The sequence below is a fragment of the Scatophagus argus genome, chromosome 17 (assembly GCF_020382885.2).
Source record: "Scatophagus argus isolate fScaArg1 chromosome 17, fScaArg1.pri, whole genome shotgun sequence".
Classification (NCBI taxonomy): Eukaryota; Metazoa; Chordata; class Actinopteri; family Scatophagidae; genus Scatophagus; species Scatophagus argus.
The window spans coordinates 4,712,364-4,733,610 of record NC_058509.1 but is presented as its reverse complement, the minus strand read 5'-3'; the positions used below and the strand labels follow the sequence as shown (position 1 = coordinate 4,733,610).

Here is a 21,247-nt window from a genome sequence, read left to right as displayed (position 1 = left end):
GTCCTTGAACACAACATTAACTCTTCACCTGAGCAGTTTATGATGCTGTCACTGTAATCCGTGACCAGATCTGACCCTTAGAGGTAGACATCAGATTTCTTTCGTCTTTGGTTCAGAAGATAATAGGGCAATTGTGGAAAGTAAAATGGCCACCACGAGGCAGTTTTGTGATGGCCCACCAAACTGTGTCGCCAGTTTTGTGCTTTTATGCAAAAAATGAACGTGTCAGCCAAGATTTTAGTGCTTTAGAAAGCGAGAAAGACTTAAAGCACATATTCAGACCCCTCCGTGTGAAATAACCAGCGTGGTTCAGACTCTGGCAGATAATAGTGTGTTCACGGTGGGCTCCATCGGGGAGGCGAAAAAAAATCTGAGGTGTGGATGAAAAGGGATGAGCGGCTTGTTTCTTCCATTGGCGCATTATTAAGGATGTAAAGGGGCTGCGACACTGCAGCAGCTCTAATTGGTGTCTGTGTTTGCTTTGCCAGGGGACTCTCCCAGACACAAAATCAAACATGTGATAAAAAAACCACACGCACACACACACACACACACAAAACCAAAGCACCTAACAAAATCCCAGGCACACAAACACACCATCAGTCACTTGGGCCTGTGCGTGAAATGTGTCGTCTCTTGCACAAACAAAAACACACTCTAACAGACAGACACCGTCTCAGTCACACACACACACACACACACACACAGTCAGCCCCCGCCTCCCCCTTCGCCTCTCCTCCCACCTCTCCCATGAATGGAGTTAGTCAGAGTAATCATTCAGGGCAGCTGGCAGCAGGAAATGGAATTGGATTGCTGAAGGGGTCACTCGGGGTCAAGAGCTGGGGTGTGGCTCCGGACGCTGGGGACCAGGAAGAAGAAAAGCCTTTGCGGTGGTGCTTTAGATCAGCGTCTGGTGGCCACTTATCATCAGCTGTCATAACCACTCATCCCACTGAGTGGCAGAGCACCAACTGCACTGCACATAAAGCCTCCCTGGGAATCACATCACCTTGCATCCTACTTTTTTGTATTGACTCGGTCGGTGAGGAGGGAGATCATGTCTGTGGGTCTGAAATGCCTCTCCTGAACTATTGCCTTAAGTTAATGACTTATTCAATAATCATTCTCGTTACTCCGATTGTTGCATAGCAACGGCGGGCAGACTCAGTCGCAGGACTGAGAGATGCTTCGGCTAAGGAGAAAAAAACAAGGGGAGGAGAAGTAGAGGAACAAGTTGGGAAATAAAATCACCATCCACATCATTTATCCGTTTTATTCATTCAGCACAGAGGTTTTAAAAAACCCAAATCCTGAACAAACTGACATCCCCCTTTCAAGCTGTCTTTTTGGGGGGGGGGGGGGGGGCGTTCAGTGCTGAGAGCCGCTGAGGCGGATACACCTGTAGGCTGCATCTTAACTCCGAGGGAAGAGAGGAGTCAGCCATCTGAAGGTGTATGCTGATCGGCCTCAGTTTAAAAGCTTAATCGTCTTTGTTCGAACTTGCACGAGCCCTTAACTCGGCACAACACCGAGAGGCGGCTGTGTGCTGCACTTGTAGCTGCAGGAATCCACTGATTCTCCTCCAAACGCACATTTATCAGCTGCCTTTGTTTTGCGGTGATTAAGTGAACCACCTGCTGTAGGTTGAGCAGCGCCCACATAATTATGTCCCCTCTTCTTCTTAGCCTTCCTCCTTTATTTCCTTCCTTTTGCTGTCGTTTTCCTGGAAGAAATGCAGAAGGGACACCATAACCATAGAAACTGGGTCAGCCTGTTGCTACGGAGAAATGCCTGTGTGCCACGGTGGCTCGATGTAAGATGCTCTGCCTTTGATTTGCCGCTCTAATGGCAGCCGTGGCATGTGTGGAAACCGACACATTCCTTCCATTATAGAGAGGCTTTTTGAACTACACACTTCATTTGAAGAGACGTGTCAGGTGCTGTCACTGTATGTCTTCTGTCAAACATCTTCCTTCTCAGAAAAGTAAGAAAAGACTGAAAGTACTTCCTCCCCAAAACCTGCACTCTGTTTAGATCAAATGTTAAATTGCAGTGTGGGGCGCTGAATAGTCGACTAAGTGTTTCTGAGTAGCGCAGCGTTTCAGTCTGTGGCTTTTTATGCATGCAGACATACCAGACCTCGGTCAGGACTCTTGAGAGGACAAAGGTGTTGCCTTCTTCATTTTTTTGTGCTCTGATGTGTTTTATTTGCTTGGTCTTGTGTCTGTCTCCTCTTTGGACGAGTGGGAAGTTGTTGGGGTGCACAGAAGAGCCTGATCTCATGTTGATATTGTGTTGTTGTTTGCATTGGAAACAGTCCAATGAGCAATAACTGTTTAAAAAAATAAGTTGTTTTTTTTTTTGTAAGGATGTGAAGCCACCGGCAGCCCTGGAGTCAACCAGTCAGCCAGCGTTTTCTTTCTTTCTTTAAATAAACCAGAAACTTTGCTAAACTTTTTGTGATCGCATCTTTATGTATGTGTGTGTGTGTGTGTGTGTGTGTGTGTGTGTGTGCGTGCGCTACAGTACCAGTGACGCACCCTCCCCTGTAATGCTCTGTGTCCTCCGCCATGAATAAGCAAAGGCAAAGAACAAGAACTTAACACACATCAGTACGTGCATGCGCGAGTCATAATTACTGTACACGTCAACTGCAAATGAGGGAAACACAAAACAAACAAACAAATAAAATACCCTATAAAGACAAAAGTATTGGGACAGCTGACCGTCACACCAACAGGGACTTTAATGGCATCTCATTCTAAACACACAGACAGCTTTGCAGCTCTAACAGCTTCCACTCTTCTGTGAAGGCTTTCCACAACATGTTGGAGTGTGTCTGTGGGAATTTGTACCCATTCATGCAGCAGAGCATTTGTGAGGTCACACACTGATGTTGGACCAAAAGGCCTGGCTCACAATCTCCGTTCCAGTTCATCCCAAAGGTGTTGGATGGGGTTGAGGTCAGGACTCTGTGTGGGCCAGTCAAGTTCTTCCACACCAAACTCATCCAACCATGTCTTTATGGAGCTTTGCTTTGTGCACTGGGGCACAGTCATGCTGGAATAGAAAAGGGCCTTCAACAAACTGTTTCCATAAAGTTGAAAGCATAGCATTGTCCAAAATGTCTTGGTGTGCTGAAGCATTAAGATTTCCCTTCACTGGGAGTCAGGGGTCGAGAACAATCCCTGAAGAACAGCCTCATCCCAATACTTTTGTCCATATAGAGGAACAGCTTTGGTTTCCATACACACACAAGACCAAGTGAGCAAAATCCCTTCTGTTACAGTCAAAGTTCAAAATCACAGTAACCTGATTTGTTTATACTGTCTCACAAATGACAAGTCCACCACCTTCAGACAGTCACATTGCATATCTAGCAGGTTCTTGTCCTCTTTTGGAACAAAATGAAGAATTAGGAGACTGAAGTTAATAAAATTAAATCAAGTGCCAAGGCTTTGTCTATGAAATGGTTTCCAATAATCATTCTTTTAAGGATATACAGCTGGAATCCTCTTATAATCACCTGTATTCCACACATTCATTTACACCACAGTGAAAAAACCAGACAGCAGGATTTCAACAACATAATCTTATGTCATCGTCCATTTAGTACAGCTTTGCAGCTTTCAGCATCATCTAAATCAGGGCTTAGACAGAGAACCAAGGCCATGAATCACTTATTTACTCAAACGTACTTTTATAAAGGTCATTCACTGTAAAAAAATTCATAGTCATTCCTGCTATATATATATATATATACAGTACATTATATGCAAAAATGCCCACTGTGATTAATTTTCTGTGATAGCTTGTTCTAATTCTTACATTTAATGTGATATTTTAAGTTTTTGAGAGGAAAATCATGAAAAGCTCAGAGGCCTAAAATGTTCATGGACCTCAGGGGACACTGATGACATGGACAGATGGATCCACATCGTGGATGTGGATGAATGGGCAGTAAAAACTGCAAAATGTTTAAAATACGGTTGAGAGTAACTGATTAAACTATGAATCAAAATGATGGAGCAAGTGGGACGTTAATGTTTAAACCGTGGGCCAGTGCAATTCACAAGTTTCATAGTTTCAGCTGCACCGACTGGTCTCACAGATACATCAAGATGGGACATGTGGGCAAACCTCTGAGAGAGCAGAAAAACAATGATGTAGACTCTCTGTCTGTAATTCCTCTGGAAAGATATTTCAGCACTCTGGACTTGTGTGTGTGTGTGTGTTTGTGTGTGTTGGGGGTGGGGAGGTAAATTAATGTCACAGCAGGACAGCTTTGCTTACCTTGTCTCTGATTTATGCTGCAATTTATCCCGCGTACCAGGTTTTCATATCTGCAAAGATTGTACACAAGCAAATACATAAACGGTTTCTACAGAATATTAATTCCATTCAAGTTGTTCTTTAAGACTGAATCGAAATCTTTGAGAGGGTTTTGACGTCCCGCGTGTTGGTTTTCTCAGAAGCGGACGGACACAAAAACCTTGGACGGCTTTATTTGGAGTGAATCAATTGAGTGCAATCTTTCAGTATCAAACACCACAAGAGTGCTTTTTTGTGTAGCATTGATTGAGTCTATTCTCTGTGTGCCGCTCTATCAGAATCAATATTTTTATGTTTCTGACAGGAATGGTTCAATGTCTGAGCTGTGGCTTTTCTTGTCCTCTGACAAAACTATGTACCAGAAGTTTTCTCTAGTGCTCTAATCACTGCATCATCAGGGATCTATCTATCTATCTATCTATCTATCTATCTATCTATCTATCTATCTATCTATCTATCTATCTATCTATATGAGCAGCAAACAAACATTTTATTTCATATTTCTGTGTTTTTTTTGTCACTCAGATGAGCCAGTCTCACAATCAGTACTCACAATACTACTCAGTATTTGCAGGATTTTTCTTTGCAGCCTGGCAGATGTTTGCTGAGCGTTGCAGCCCCGCGGAGTTCAGGATGTGTCAACTGACTCACGAGCTCGTCAGCGACTCGCAGTGACAGCACATCCATCTCCGAGCTGCAGACAAAGTAAAACGCACGACATGCGATTGTTTTTATCTGACAGAAATCTCTTTGACAAGCTCAACAATGCTGCATTGATATTTAGTGCTTTCGTGTGTTTTCATTGTAGCTCCATGGGAATGTCCTTTAATCCAGCTGTTCTTGACCTTTTGTAACTGAAGGCCCCAGTTATGATTTTTAATAAATTGCCAAGGACCACCTTCCCAAATTTATTGTTTTAAATGTATATAATATATCATATTTCCTCAGCACATATTCTAGAGATTCTACTGGCACAGGGCTGTCACCTTTGTTCCTCTTTTGTTTAAAAAACTGATCCATGTGCCAAGAGCATCTGAAGGAACGCAGCTCCATAACAACGACATGATGTGTGCCGATTGGCGTGATGATATTCAAACATAACAGGTCATTGAAGATGTGCATTTTAACCTTAATGAGCTCAAATGAGAGTTTGTTCTGATGAAACGTTTCAGGTTACAAATCCACAAGCAACGGTTCTTTGTTGCTGTTCAGCTTGTACACCCGACCCTGCCTGTTGTCCAGGCAGGATGCATTACGCCATCAGTCATTCAAATCACATCATGCTGAGGTGATTCACGTCTGCATGATAAACAAACAAAAAAAAATCTGCACATGCTCACAAACACAGCACTTTGTTTGTCCTTTACACAGAAAAATAAGGCACCTGCGTGCCAAGCAGGGGTCTTCACAGACCTGGTTCAGTCTCAGGTTCCTGCCTTTAAATCTCCTGTGATGCAGATTCAAACATCTTGTTCCTTTTCACTCTGATGTGCAGAATAAATGAATGTAGAGAGCATATACTTCATCTCAACCTCTTCGAGATTAATTTCCCCTTTGCATATATTACGCATCCTTCATGATGATTTCTGTCAAGGGATCGAGATGATTAGCTGTTGACTAATTAGGTAGACTTTTATATTTCTGCCATAGGAGCAAGTTTAGATTTTTATAACCTCATTCAGGTCGCATTCTGCTGGAGGAATAAAAACGCTTGCTGAGGGACTTATTTTAGGTTTGTTTCTTTGACCTATTTGTTGATTTCTATAAAATTATCATTCTATAAATCCATTAAACAGTTATATATCCAGTTATTGACTTTTTTAAAAAAGTTGGAAAATATGTCTCTCAGAGAGGTTGTGAGTATCACACGGCGAGAGCGAGGGCTTGAAAAGTGATGCGTAAACTATTACTTTTTAAGAGACTGAAACCCAAATTCACTAACAGCCCCATTCAAACCTTCATTAAGCATTTGTGCTTTCATTTGGATCCAACCACATCTGCACGTTGCAACATTCATAACAACATTATGCTGAGAAAGAGGCTGAAAGCAACCTGGTATTAGCTGTTGCTCGTGGTGACAAAACCACGTTTTGATAACAGCCAGCTCAGCTCTAGAAATCATTTTAGCATCTTTTACCTCATTGTTTTTTGTGGGGGGTTTTTACAGTCCATGTGTTTAAATTTTGATTTTGTTTTGGTTCGATTACCTGTGGCAAACAGCTGTTTTGAGAGAAAAATGTCTGATTAATCTGCTGCCTGACCAGCAACAATTAGGAGACATTTGTTTGCTAAAGGAGCAAAATGTTAAAATGGCTCTTGCATCTGGTGGCCTGCAACATGTCTCCAAATAATAATGTAATGTGTTTACAGCTTTTTCTGCAGCCTCCAAGCAGTCCAAAAACTCAATGAATACTGCTTTAAAGTCATATGAGTAACAGGAACATGTAGCTGTGGTCTTTAATAAGGTCGAAGTCTGATTATTCTCCACACTGAGCTGACTTTTCTGTTTGCAATCCAAGACCTCATGTCGAAAAAATTTCCATTTTAATGTTCAGTAAAAAAATGCTCTGCCCCTCAGGCTGCCACTACAGGTCTGCCATGTTCATATGTTGCAGAAAATTAGCTGGACTGACTGCGCAATAGTGAAAAGAATAAATATGAGCAGTGTTCATGTAACCACTACTAAAAGAAGAAAAAATCATCCTATACCCATTGTGTGTTTGCTGTGCGTCCATTGTCAAGGCCATAAGCCAGTATCGTTCCTTCTTCCCACTCCAGTTTACACTTAATTGCCTTTTTTAGCTTCTACATCCTGACAACCCTTCAGGTAAACACAGCACAGCCTGCTACATGTGAATAGATAGCATGTGTTTTATTGAGTGTACAGCAGAGCGTCTGAGTGTGTTTGGTGACGGTGGCTGGGAAAGTCATCAGGCGGGTGGAGTGTTTGGGATCAAAGCCCTGAGCACTTGTTTTCCCACTCCAGAAACACTCAACATAGCAGATAAATTACTAAGAAGACGACAAAGTGCCTGAACTCAGCTCTCAACTCACACTGAGAGTGTGTGCAGACAACAAGGCGCTCAGTTCATTTTATTCAGCATAGAGTATGTGAGGGTAAAGTGTCTGAGCCGAGGGCAAGTACAAACATGTCAGCTGTGTCCTCCCTGTCTTGCTGTGCGATTAGTTTTTCTGCTTCTTCTTCAGTATCTTCAATCCTCCTTTGACCAACAAAGTCGCAGATTCATTTGAGGGCTGTATCTTTTCGCTGTTATTCTCAGACACCATAGATTGTCTTTAGTGCACACTTTCTGTCTGCTGGTGATAACTTACGACTGTCAGTGAATGCACCACCCATCTGAGGTTTAATATCCTTCATTCCACGTGTATATATAGATAACCATAACTACAGATACAGTATGGACACGAGTGAATGCATATAGGACCTACAGGAAATGTCTCCATACAGTACAGTAGCATTGGACTATTGATTTTACATATCGATGTAGTTTAACAGCCCATCGTTTGAAAGATTGGCAGCCTGTCGCAGACTCTACACTGCAGGCTACAGGAAAAACAAATATCTCTCAACACAAACTGAGTCAGAGCTTTCAGACTTTATGAGGTTCTCAGTGCAAGATTCACAATGGGGTTTTCTTCAGTTCCATCAGTCTTTCTTTGGTGAAAACAAAAAACAAAAAAACAGAAAGAGAAAACAACAGTGAAAGAGCAGCTTTTTGTTGGAGCTGATGAGTAGCGACAACAACTGCCGACATCCTGTTTGTAACAGAAGAAAAAATGGTTCACGGGAAGCGGGTCTTAATTTTGTGTAACGCTTGCATTGTTGCTGCCAGCTGCCTGAGCCATCTGTAGCCCAATTAATATGACGATACACATATATACTGTATAACCCCCCAACTAACCTAATAAATTAGAGAAATAACAAGCTGTGTACTGGTCAGGCTGTTGCAGGATTATACACATAGCAGTACAAAGAATGTGAGACATAAATACTACAGTATACAGATAATTATTTACTATTTTTACGCAAAGGGTTTTAGGTGCACTGAAGTATGTACAGTCTGCTTAGGTCTACATGTGATTATAATAACACATACATGTCACTGCACAGTGTATAGAGGACCTCAGTGATGGGATGATTAAAACAAAAAAAAGACTTGAAACATTACTGGGATTCTGGCCTACATAACAGAAAACGCGCCCAACACCAGCAATCAAACAAATCCATTGAGTATTAAATAAATATATAAGATTATAAGAGTGGAAAGTCCTTAGTTTAACTTACTAGAGTTGGTTGTTTGTTTAGCTCTCAGTCATGATGTGGAGGGAAAACGCTGACAGGCCGACAGGCAGAAGTTGTAAATTCCTTGGAGTAGCTCAGTGTCCCCGTGTGTCTTGTGGTAATCAAAACTGAGCACGGAGGACTCGGTAATTCAATATTTCTGTTCATGTTTACAGAATTTATGGCCTTGTGTTATTCAGGCTTGCGACGACAGCCTCCCTCACACTCACATCATGAGTGCTTTGTGTGGCTGCTCTGCCAGGTTCAAAGCTTGACCTCAAGTGCACCTATGAATGAGATGACGGATGGCGTCTCATCTAGAGCAAGCAGTGTTGAGGATCAATTATTTATATAGAACATCTTTTGCTCTTAAATCAGGAGTAATTCACACTTTCTTGTATAGCAGATTATTGTGCCTCAGGTCAGTTCTCAGGATTGAAATTTTACTGCTCATACCAGCAACTTTTCAGTGATCAGTCAACACTCAACACTTAGTGCTACTTGTATTCAAAGGGCTGAACAGTGTGAAAAAGCATTTTGCCACTGTTGCTTGGTGACTGCAGCACTGCCAGCGCACCAAACACGCCACAAGCCATCGCCGGTCTTGTTTTCCACTGATTCGCAAGTAAACATCACCCAGCAGAGTGTGTTAGCTGGGAAACCGTGTGGAAACTGAATTGGAGGTTCATGTTCATGGAGGTGAAGGAGTGCCCAGGACAGGCTGCTGTTGTTCCTGCAGTCTTATTTCCACTGCTTTAATGTCAGGAGCGTGGAAATTCATTCATTTTGACACATGTGATCCTCAGTGGCTCCAGAGAGCAGCGGTACAGCATACCACCTGGTAGAAAGCAATCTCCCAAGAAGACACTGAATTTGAATTATCATCCAAACACATGCAGTGTCACATTTTTTTTAATGTAAAATGTTACTCTTTGTCTGTAATTAATCAGTTTCATTCGTCTCTCTTGCTCTTATTTCTTTATTAAAGCCTTGGCTTCTTCTCTAAAGTGCTTCAGATCCAGCTGGCTCTTGTTCTCATAAAAAGAACTGGAAGTGGAAGGCAGCCAGCCACTAAGATGGAGTCCAGGATCTGTCCTGGCCTCGAGGGTGGACAGAGAGGAGAAGAGAGATGGATGGATGTGTGCCAGGGAGAACGACATCACATTTATTCCACTCTAGGGCTTTTTCTTGTGTGTGTGTGTGTGTGTGTGATTGTTAGGCACGAATAAGCTCTAGCAAAGATATTTCACGCGGGAATTCATTGCCTCGCTATTCAAAAACTGATTAAAATATCTACGCTTAACTGCGGCCTTTGAGGAAGCAGAAAGATCTGCAAAGTGATGAGTGAGCAGCTTTTGAAAGCTATACTGTGCAGCCTTTCTATGAGTTACTACCTCTATTTAACTCTTCAATGGTTCTGCCCAAACGTGCCAAGAAATTATGAGGCCCAACAACAGTGTCGCGCTGCTGGCCGGAGAGCAGCACCTCGAGGAGGCTTCCTGTGTGAGCGGGGAATAAAAGAGTCTCCACCCTGTTGTGGTGCAGGATTTAATTTGTAAAGTCTGGCTACCGAGTTGATATGAGACTATAAGATTTTCTAAAGAAAACCTTCAGAATCATGCGCCCTCATCTCCTCTCCTTCACATTTTGTTGACCATTTTGGTGCTCTGGTTGCAAACATTTTGAGGTACATGCTCTGCTCACCAGGGTCCATGAAGAAGGCAGTTGGGTCTTTTTCCTTTAGTATTAACTGTAAACATACACTCTCTATAAGCCAGTCCACCGGTTAGGTCCAAACCACACATTTTTGGACAGACTGAGAATCCTTATGCCTACCTGTTTACCTGCCTTGTCCTCTAGCGCCACCATGCCGTTGCTATTCGTGGTTTTAAGTGAAAAATCTCACCTGTTGATTGTTTTGTGCAGACATTCATGGTTGCCAGAGGATGAATCCTGCTGTGGTGTTCCTCTGACTTGCCACCAGAAGGTTAAATTTTCAATTTGTTCCATTATTTGGTTCATTATCAATGACAGTCCTGTCAGAAAATGGACAGTACATTGTGCCCAGTGCTAACTGGCATATGTTAGCATGCTAACACACTAAACTATGGTGATGGACACTGTTATAGCTGCACAAACATCACCATGATAGCATACAGTATTGCAACGTTTTATTATTAACAGTTACTGACAAAAGATTTGTAGAACTGCGCTGTGCAAGTTTTTTAAGTTTCTTTGATGATTAAATATTATATGAATCAACTTCATTTAATTTCATACCGAGCCACCGGTGCTGTATCTTTACTTTGCCTTAGGCTTTCTAGCAGTCAGTGGCAGAGAGGTGTTTGATGATTCCTCCCTGGCGCCAACCAAAGAAATTAGACTCAGGACACAATCAAGACTGCCTCTCTCTAAACAGAATGGATCTTTCTCCATGACTACTGACTCTGTGATCAGAGCTGGTAACATCCCCAGCGGGACAAGGAGTGCTTTTTCCTCCTCATTGACTGATGCTTATGAAGCTCAGTGTCTCACGTCTCTGATCACAGTGCCTGCTGTGGTGACAGCTGCTAACCATCCGAGTGGTCTCTCTTCTGACCTCTAGGAGGTCAATAAAACAACAGAGTCTCATCCAGGTTGGCCACATGTCCACAGAAAACAACGTCTCCTTCTGTCCATATGCTTGACTTGTGGTATTTTTTGAGGCAGTTTCAGAAGCTTTTCTTGGATGCGAAATACCTTTCTAACAACTTGCAAGACAGATAATAACAATTCAGCTAATAACGTTTGTGTTTGCTTACATGAAGCCTAAGTATTTCTACTTATTTTGGTGTATGCCTTTGAGCCAAGTCATTTTGGATATGAGATTTTCTTGTCCACCATTTTCTTGGCTATGGAGCTCTTGTAATAGCTACGGGGGATAATAATCTGAATCTGTATTAATGTAGACCATTTCGCAGCTTGAGCTCTAAAAGCAGCTGTACGTGCATATGGCTAAAGCACTTTCAGGGTTGTGGTCACATTTTTAGTGCTTTGAGGGTTTCATTATCTGATGTTACTGCATGCCAAATAGGTTATCCAATGTAATAATAAAAATACTCCACAAACTACACAAGGTCAGCAAGACTTTCATTTAATATACCACACCATAGTGAGTGGGTGGTGTTTTAAAATGTCACTATTTCTATCTATCTATCTATCTATCTATCTATCTATCTATCCATCTATCTCTCTATCAGGTTCTTTTTTCTTTGAATGATAAGCTAACACTGACCACATTTTTATTCTATGCAATTAAAACTTTTCTGATCCATTTCATGTTATTTATCCTTTATTATTGTACTCTCCATCAGAGGCGATAGCTACAAAACTAAAGTAGGCGGGGAAATGACATGACGTCGCTTTGCTTGGTCTTGTCAATAAAGTTTGTCTTTGAAGCCAGCCAAGATGGCGGACTACGATTTGACAACCAAGATAGCACATTTTCTGGACCGGCATTTGGTTTTTCCTCTTTTGGAATTCCTGTCCGTGAAAGAGGTACAACAGATTTCGCATCGTATGACACTAGATTATAATGTAGTTGTTTTTTAGTAGCCATTTATACCCGGGAACATTGTTGTAGCCATTCGTCATCGGCTAGCAGTCCTGTTAAGTAACTAAGCCTGACAGCTGGAAACTAATACTTCTTATACTACGAATTTATTTCAGGCTTTTATCACTGGAGTGTTGAGGTTATGTGCGATTAAATTGCGCAAATGACTGTAATCCCGAAAATTGTTGTTGTGGGTTTGTTGGCCAACTAGCCTCTTATTGGCATTACCCAGCGTGTTAGCCTGTAGCTTAGCTATTAGAATACATCGGTTTAACGCTGGCTACAACTGGCTGATCGAGACCAACGACTGCGTTAAGCTAGTTCTGCTGCTGTTTTTTATTTTTGTGTTAGTATAGTAGTCTGTACAGTAATTGTGTCTCTCAAAGACAACTAAGTGTTTTTGTTTTAATTGTAACAGATCTACAATGAAAAGGAACTTCTTCAGGGAAAGCTGGACCTCCTCAGCGACACAAACATGGTGGATTTCGCCATGGATGTGTACAAAAACCTGTACGCGGACAAGGAAATCCCACACTGTAAGATAGGCTTAAGATCTGGCTTTCAAACATTGTTGTTGTAGTTTAAAGTAGCTCTTGGGGCCCCATTAAGTTCAGTCATTTTGGGGGTGTAATTTGGCCTGTAACCATAACTGCTTTTGTTGGACGATAAATGGCCCCAGATATCGATAGATGGTAGAATAATAAAATAGAATACTGATATAATAGAATAATAGTAATGCAGGGAAACCCTGCTACGTATTACATGTTATATATGAGATAAGCTTTAAAGTACTGCATAAACTTCTGTCCCTCACTGGAATTTGATTTCCCCATGTCTGTCCTGAAGAATCAAGATGACAGTCACCAAAACTGTGCCATCAATGAGTTACCTGTCAGTCTGTAAAACTAATTGACTACTTTTCTTGGTTCCTTTGCAAAAAGTCAGTGTGAACTACAACCAGATCAGAACTAAAATGTATGATGTAAATTCATCATTTTACTCTTTTGGTTTGGACCAAATGAGCCAAACTACTAATGTGAATAAACCTGTAACCATGGCAACAGCAGCATTGTGCTCAGAATGTGAGCATCTGTCCTGTTTCAGCTCTGAGGGAGAAGAGAAGTACGGTGGTGGCCCAGCTGAAGCAGCTCCAGTCAGAGACGGAGCCAATAGTCAAAATGTTTGAAGACCCAGAGACCACTCGACAGATGCAGTCCACAAGGTCAGATCACTTTGCTCGTCCTCTCTTATAGTACTGACACTAATGAAATATTTGAGAAACTATTGTGGTCTGTGGACTCTAAAAATCATCATCATCTCATTTGACATTTATTGATCTGTTTTTTCCATTCCCAATCAGAGATGGGAGGATGCTCTTCGACTATCTTTCAGAGAAACACAATGTAAGTTTTGAAATGTTTTGAACAATGAATTCACTCGGTTATTTTCATTGTATTAAAAGTGTGCTGCATTTTAATTTTTTAAAGGTAGGTTTGCCACTGTGTTTTTGTTTCCATGACAACCAGCTGCCACTGTGAGCTGGTGGGGCATTTATCCAAATCTCAGAATACTAAAACATCCACAACACAACAAAGTGCTCATTACTCACTCAGTGAACAGCAACTTGTTGTCTGCCAATGGTTTTTTTCCTTTTTTAATTTTTTAAACATAATTTTCAAGAATGAATAAGAAAAAAATATGTTCTTGTTGTTTGTTTGTGATTAGTCAAACCAGTAGTTTGTTGTACATAAAAACATTTTTAATGTGCGCTACAACAGGGCACTTTTCTGTGTGAGAAAGGCTTTTCTTTATTTTACCTGAAGATGAAAGATGACAGGACATTTCCTAATCAGCCATATTCTGTCAGCTGTGCAGCCTCTCACAACTGCTTTCGAAAGAAACAAAAAGTGAAGGCGGCAGCAGCAGTTTGACAAACAGTGGGTTAGTGTGACTACGCTCCAGGGCTGTAGACTGTTTAAAGCCACACCCATCTTGCTACACCTTTTTATAATAACTACTGGCGAAATTACAGGTAGAAATGGCAAACTTTCCTGTCAAACCCCAACTACTTGCTGATCATTTTTTAGTCTTGTTCAATATGCCTTAATTTAAGTATGTGTGTCCCTTGTTTTTCCTTCTTAGTTTCGTCAAGAATACCTGGACACTCTGTACAGGTACGCCAAATTCCAGTATGAGTGCGGTAACTACTCTGGGGCTGCAGAGTACCTCTACTTCTTCCGTGTATTGGTAAGAATAACTATAGAAGAAATTCTTAACAAGCCACAATACAAATTATTTCCAGAATAGCTCTCAGTCAGCTTTGAGTCGACACTGAATTTGTTGCGTTCTGCTCAGGTTCCCTCAACAGACAGGAATGCCTTGAGCTCTCTGTGGGGGAAACTGGCCTCTGAGATCCTGATGCAGAACTGGGAAGCAGCCATGGAGGACCTCACCCGGCTAAGGGAGACAATTGATAACAACGTAAGCGAGTAATACTTAAGAAACAAAATGTGTTATCTTACAAATGTAATTAAGATGTTCTAGTTTTAGTCATGATTGGGAGAGAATATGAAGGTAAAATGAGGTGAAGATCAAGAACTGCAAAATACGCAGTTTGTGCTTTGCTTAATTAAGCTCTGAAGTAGAAAATTGTAGGACTTTGAGAGTGAAGGTTATTTTATGAAATAAGCAGTATCAAGGTTTCCTGACTGAAATCAAGCTGTACCCAGATGAAGGTCTAATGAGTACTGCTATTCTGCTGCCTTTTTTTAGGTCATAGATCTCAACAGGTACCGTGTGAAAACATCTTTTTGTCTTTTCTCTGCCACTTGGAGGGAAACGTTTGCCTCACAACATGTGTTTGAATGGTATTTTATAGGCACTCCTGTTCTAAAACTTTGCGTGTTGCAACATTTTCATAGTATCAGCTGTTTGTGTTCTCTCTCCTTTCAGTCTGTGAGTTCTCCTCTCCAGTCACTCCAGCAGAGGACTTGGCTCATCCACTGGTCCCTCTTTGTGTTCTTCAACCACCCGAAAGGCAGGGACAACATCATCGAGCTTTTCCTCTATCAGCCTCAGTGAGTCTCTTTGTTTTCAGTGAAACAAACAGGGGTCTCCTTTCTAGATGCAACACAGGGCATATACTCAGGCTTGATGGCACTTTCATCCTGAGACATTAATCCTGCTCAGGAACAAATGGCAGAGGGACACACACTGCTTTCACAGCTTAAAGCGCTGTCCTTTATTGAGGCCTTATTAGCAGGAAGGCCGTCTTATTGCTGTAATATTAGGTTGTTTTTTTGCTTGTTTTTTTTTTACCTGAATGTATTTTTGATTTGAAACTTGTCACTCTCACAAAGGTTATATCCTAACAATTAACAGCACGAATCACATATTTCTCAGCACAGCTTCTGTGTGTTTTTTAAAAAAAAAAAAAAATGTTGTCTTTTTTTTTTCTTTTTCTTTTTTTTTTTTTTAACTGATGGCACTAAAATTCGTTGTGATGGCAACTAACGCTGGTGCCATTGTGTGCTGCCTTTGTGTTTCTTCAGGTACCTGAATGCCATCCAGACAATGTGCCCACACATCCTGCGTTACCTTACAACTGCAGTCATCACCAACAAAGATGTACGCAAGCGCAGGCAAGTGCTCAAGGACTTGGTGAAAGTCATTCAACAGGTAAAGTGGATAATTGCTTTTCAAAATAATTCATTTTTATTATGACTGAGGGATTTAGCACAATGATGGCTTTTGTCTCTCTCTTTTGCTCTCCCACAGGAGTCGTACACCTATAAGGACCCGATCACAGAGTTTGTGGAGTGTCTTTATGTCAACTTCGACTTTGACAGCGCCCAGAAGAAGCTGAGGGAGTGTGAGTCGGTAGGGGTGGCCTCCTAGAGTTTCTCCTCCGGTTTGCCTGCTTGACAGTTTGTGTTTGTCATGGTGCACCAGCCTAAATGGTCCCATAAAAGCTAGCTGTCTCCTGGGACTGAGGGGTGATGCGGAGCTTCTCTTGGCTATGGTGCTCTGATCTCCTGAGTCCCTGGCATTTAACTTTGCAGCTATTCAGCCTCAGCAAATCCATGTCTGGCCTGATTTGCTTGCTCTTAATTTTATTCAGTTTGATTTTCAAAGCGGAACAGCTGTCAGATTTGGGGCTCACTTGCCTTCTCTTTAGAAACCCTTGACTGCGGTTTTGCAGTTGTGTTCGGGGACCACTTTGTGCATTCTCTGAGCACTCTCACCAACTGGCTTTTTACTCCCTGATCATGTAACTTGTGCAGTGATTGTGAAGGCCTTGACTCTGCTGTCAGACATGGAGTGTGAGCCCAGTGACAGAAAAATGAAGATAGTTCGTTATGTCATTTTGTTGTCATGGATTCTGTTGGGTTTTTTATAGTCTGGGGAATGTTTTTGTTCATTTTCCTTATAGAGATCAACATCAACACATCTTAATTACTGTTCATGTTTTTGATTTGCAGATTGCAGTTTTCTTTCATAATTAACGTCATCTGTTGTAAAGAGAACTTTTTAATCGTTGTAAGATATTAAGGTCGACAGTGAGCCTGGTTTGTCTCTTTTACAAGATTTGAAAATAAGTAGTGAATTTATGGGGACTGTGGCACCTGACTTTGTGTTTACACTGTAGTGTTGCATAATTTGGTGTCTTACACAGTTAAAAGCTTCTTGTGAAATATTGTTGCCACAGGTCCTTTCAACATCTCAGACTCTAATTTATTAGTACATTCAAGCTCTTCCAGAGATCTGAAGTGGCCAAGCATCCCCTTGATGTTTCTGTCATCGCTGACTTTAAACTGCTGATAGAGACTTAAAGACATAATCTCCTGCAGTGGCCTTGTGCTTCATGCTCGGTGACTCTGGTTCCATGTTTTCTTTAGCACATGCTTGGCAGCATGTATGGAGAAGCGTGTTAGCATCTTGTTGTGTCAGTATCTCTTGAATGCATTAAATTAAATGTAAATATAGCTTCTATCTAGTAGCATTAGCATTTTTGGCTTCTTTTCTATATGAGCGCATTCCTGTCAATGGTAATAATAAAACTCAACATCAGTACACGATTTAGCCGTCAGACTCACACCACAAGAGCCTCCTATACAGCACTTAAATAAGGATGTTCCTGAATATCCAAACCAGAAGCTGAGTGCAAAACCTGCTTGTAAATGTTGTGAGGTTGGACAGTTTAGACCCAGACATTTTAATGTATGGGTGGATCAGCAAATAGCTGGATAGTCTGCCAGAACCACCTGACCACAGGAAATGGTTTCAACGTGTCATGTGTGGTTTATCGTGTGGTCCAGTTATGTACTGTGGAGTACTTAAAGTATACTTATCATTCCAGTAAAAAGTGGGTATGGTTTTGAAATTATAGCTACACACTCTACACAAGTAGAAATATAGACATAGTTAGAATATAGCTGTTTCATCACAGTATTCATCAGCATGTACTGGAAAATGTGCCAAATTTGTACTATTACTACTAATGGAAGGAACATTTAGTCTTTTTCTGATTTTTCTCTGTACTTTATGTTGCTTAATTGCTTTGTGTGGGAATAAGGTGAGTGAAGCTTACAGCAGTGTGGTTGTTTTCCCTTAAGGTTCTTGTGAATGACTTCTTCTTGGTCGCATGCCTTGAGGATTTTATTGAGAACGCCCGTCTCTTCATCTTTGAGACCTTTTGTCGGATCCATCAGTGCATCAGCATCAGGTATGTCGTCCTTGAAATAGGCTCATTTGTCCTTAATAGTGTGTACAATGCCTTTATTTGTGTCTTTACAACATGAGAAAAAAGGTGATGAAAAGCTTTTTTCAACTTGCGTAGGCAGATGATTTATGTTATGCAGTGATTTCACTTCTCTGTGCACCCAAATTGTGGATGTTGTTTATGTCCTCTCAGAGTATTTTCAAGAGTAAAAAGGGTACTTTGAAGACTTTGCATTCCCACAAAGGATATTTACTTGACTGAAATGCCCCCTCCTACTTCGTTCGCTCTCCACTCAGCATGCTGGCAGACAAGCTCAACATGACGCCCGAGGAGGCGGAGAGGTGGATCGTCAACCTCATCCGTAACGCCAGGCTTGACGCCAAGATCGACTCCAAACTGGTGAGGCTCACTGATCCACCTTCAGTCGGACGAGCTTCATGCCCTGAGCGCAGCGTAAACAGCTGTGACTAGACTGCTCTGTGTAGTAATGAAGCCATGTCAGTTTACCTAAGACTGCAAGCTGCGTCCACAACCTGCCAGGAATTAACTGGCAGTGTGCTCACTGAGTGCTTGTGGCGCTTTTAAAGTGAAAGCTTCAGAAAATGAAATGTTTGCCACTTTGTTTGTTTCAGGGTCACGTGGTGATGGGCAACAACGCCGTGTCGCCGTACCAGCAGGTGATTGAGAAGACCAAGAGCCTGTCCTTCCGCAGCCAGATGTTAGCAATGAACATTGAGAAGAAAGTTGCCCACAGCAACAGGAATGAGGTAGACTGAGCATTAAATGTGTAATTGTGTCGTGAACATTTCACATACTACAGGGGATATAATTTGTTTTTTTAGTTGAGAAAGACTTGAACTTTCTTTACCAACATCACATGGACCAATTAAAGCCTTTGTTTTATTTAAATTAACAGCCATTTTTTCACACATTGGCACATACTTGGACTGCACCTCAAAGGCTTTTTTTTTGTCTTTGCTTTCAAATACACACATGTAGAAAAGGCACTTAAATGCCACTTCACTCATATTCTTAATGCTCACCTGTCAGGTCAGCATGCGCAGACCACTTTGTTTACTTTCTTCTGAGCGACACGCCGCAGATTCAGATCATCTTCTCCTCTTCAGTGATTGTGTGAATTATGCATATTTTCTGATCGTAGATTTTTTTATTAAGCTGTTTGCATGTAACATAAAAACACATTATTTTTTTCCATCCCATTTACACAGCATTTCCTTCCGAGTGAAAAATAATCATATTCATTTTGAGGTAATTGCCATCCCCAAAGAACATGGAGCCTGACTGTCATAAGTCTGTCAGAACGTAGTTTGTTTTTTGTCCTGTCAGTCATTCCGATAGGGAAGCTGGCAGGTGTCTTCAGCTGGAGAGCATCTAATTCTGGAACAAATCTCTTGTTGACTTAATAAAGCAGTCTGAGCGTGTCTTCTAACATCTTTTTATTTTTTTTCTCTCCTCAGACACCAAACTGGGCTGCTCAAGACTCTGGCTTCTATTAAAATGGGAATGGGCGTAAAGAGGATGCAGATGGCTCTTGGGGATATTATTTCGGGTTTTTATTGTATTTATGTATTTATCAGTTTATCCACAAAGTCATTTAGCTGCTACAATAAACATTATCCAAGAGAGAGGCAGCAGGACAAGTGGTCCTTTTCTTCACTCACCTAATTATTATTATTATTATTAGTAGTAGTAGTAGGTTAACTCTGTTCTCATGACTTGCAGCCTATTTATAAATACGGTGTTATTTTGGTTTTGAGATCAAGCATCATAAATTAACATTAAACATTTCTCTTTGCCTCTTTTAAGAGTTGTTTCTTCTGCCTTTGTTAACGTTTGCCCACTAGGTGGCGCAGTTGGTTCAGTTTTGATTTCTGTCTTCTTGAGACAGTCGTAGCAGCTCACAGTCTCTCTCAGACTGTAGTTCCTACTGAAGTGACATGTAAAAGAAACTAAGAACGCTGTGAAAGTCAACACAGAACTTGGCTTTCCTGCAGCCCACCTTGATGAGATTTAGTCATTGAAAAGAAACACCCGAAGCAACTGAGAAGACGAAGATCATCCGTCTGTTATCACAGCTTTTTTTCCCCTCGACACGGAGGACACCGCAGGGCCCATTGCAGTTCAAGATATCCCCAGCAAATATTTACCTTGTGTAAATGTGCTGTGAAACCAGTCTGCAGTACAGCAAGCATTACTGCAGTACCATGCAGCTATGAGGAACGTGGCTCATTTAAAGTCTGCTTGGTGGATAGTTTCTGTCAAAGTGTGCACTCCTTGTTGCCTTACTGTGAAACGTAACCTGCACAGTCTGGTTTTGTCGTGTGAACGGAGCAACCTGGTGAGCGACATACAAATGGCAGGCATCTGCAGTCCTGTGTCAGGAGACAACCATACCTCAGTAATTACAGAAATGACTGTCTGCAGGTGTTCGTTTAAAGAGGTTGAAAGTGCCCCGGGTGCATTTCTGAGTCGCCCCTGAACATTACAGCCTCTCGGTCCATGTGAGGATTCCTCCTGCTGTTCGGGCTTGGGAGTGGCTCTAACTTCGAGCCACTCCCCCCACCCCCCCAAACTCTGTTGCTTTGCATACACACACTCTCACTTTTCCAGGACTCTGTAAAACACAACAGACACATATACAAGCTAACGCGCACACACACACCCATGCTCACACACCCTCCGAGCTGACGTGGGCTGAGGTCTGAGCAGGGCTCCTTCTCGAACAGCTGGTATCCATCTGTGGTTACTGCTGCTGCTGCTGCTGCTGCTGAAGGCTCTGTGGCTGCCCCGAGAGGACACAAACCGGCCCACTGCAACCCATTCATGAGCTCTGCTGCAGTCACTCTCTTTGAAGCAGACCGAGTAGTTAGTGAGACTCTACCAGGGACGAGCAGCGTGCTCACCAGCCTTCAGCATGGATATCCTGGCAGCGTGGGCTGTCACTAACCCAGCGGTGGCCCGGCTCCTCTGGGTCTTAGCCCTGGTGCTGGCCACCCTCCTGGTCTGGCTCTTCTTCTTCTGCTGCTATAGCTGGAACCAGAGGTCCTCGCCCGCGCTGGAGAGGTACCTGGCAGGTAGGTGGTCCCTGAACACCCCCGTCTTTCCCCACCTCCTTCTTGTGGGTGTGTGGAGGCCTGTGATAGGCTCACAGTAATTTTTTAAACTTCAGTCAAGCTTGTTTTTACTAGCAGAAGCAAAAGCTCAGAGGAATCAGATTTTTTTTCACCCCCGCCTCCCGAATCCAAATTGTTAAATGTTAGAGTTTCCTTTCCAAGAC

At 42.0% G+C, this 21,247-nt stretch overlaps 1 protein-coding gene and 1 long non-coding RNA gene across 2 annotated transcripts; one reads left to right on the top strand and one right to left on the bottom strand.

The window, feature by feature from the left end:
- Positions 1–4,293: 4,293 nt before the first annotated feature.
- On the bottom strand, positions 4,294–13,173 carry LOC124074224. Its single transcript, XR_006845821.1, has 3 exons — positions 13,042–13,173; positions 4,886–5,026; positions 4,294–4,343 (listed from the first exon to the last, which is right to left on the bottom strand). It is a non-coding gene; the product is annotated as an uncharacterized LOC124074224 (long non-coding RNA).
- On the top strand, positions 12,019–19,775 carry eif3eb (eukaryotic translation initiation factor 3, subunit E, b). The gene is made up of 13 exons (XM_046416891.1): positions 12,019–12,172; positions 12,646–12,763; positions 13,332–13,449; positions 13,588–13,630; positions 14,370–14,474; positions 14,583–14,708; positions 15,180–15,304; positions 15,779–15,905; positions 16,005–16,106; positions 17,843–17,952; positions 18,246–18,348; positions 18,582–18,716; positions 19,428–19,775. Exons 1-13 carry the CDS (start codon positions 12,083–12,085, stop codon positions 19,464–19,466), a joined length of 1,341 nt encoding a protein of 446 aa, XP_046272847.1. The 5' UTR covers positions 12,019–12,082; the 3' UTR covers positions 19,467–19,775.
- Positions 19,776–21,247: the final 1,472 nt, after the last annotated feature.

Excerpts from the sequence above, each read along its gene's own strand:
- eif3eb (XM_046416891.1), top strand. The coding sequence starts at position 12,083 with ATGGCGGACTACGATTTGACAACCAAGATAGCACATTTTCTGGACCGG. Across the intron at positions 15,906-16,004 it reads TGGTGAAAGTCATTCAACAG|GAGTCGTACACCTATAAGGA; the intron begins GTAAAGTGGATA and ends GCTCTCCCACAG. Across the intron at positions 17,953-18,245 it reads CATCAGTGCATCAGCATCAG|CATGCTGGCAGACAAGCTCA; the intron begins GTATGTCGTCCT and ends CTCTCCACTCAG.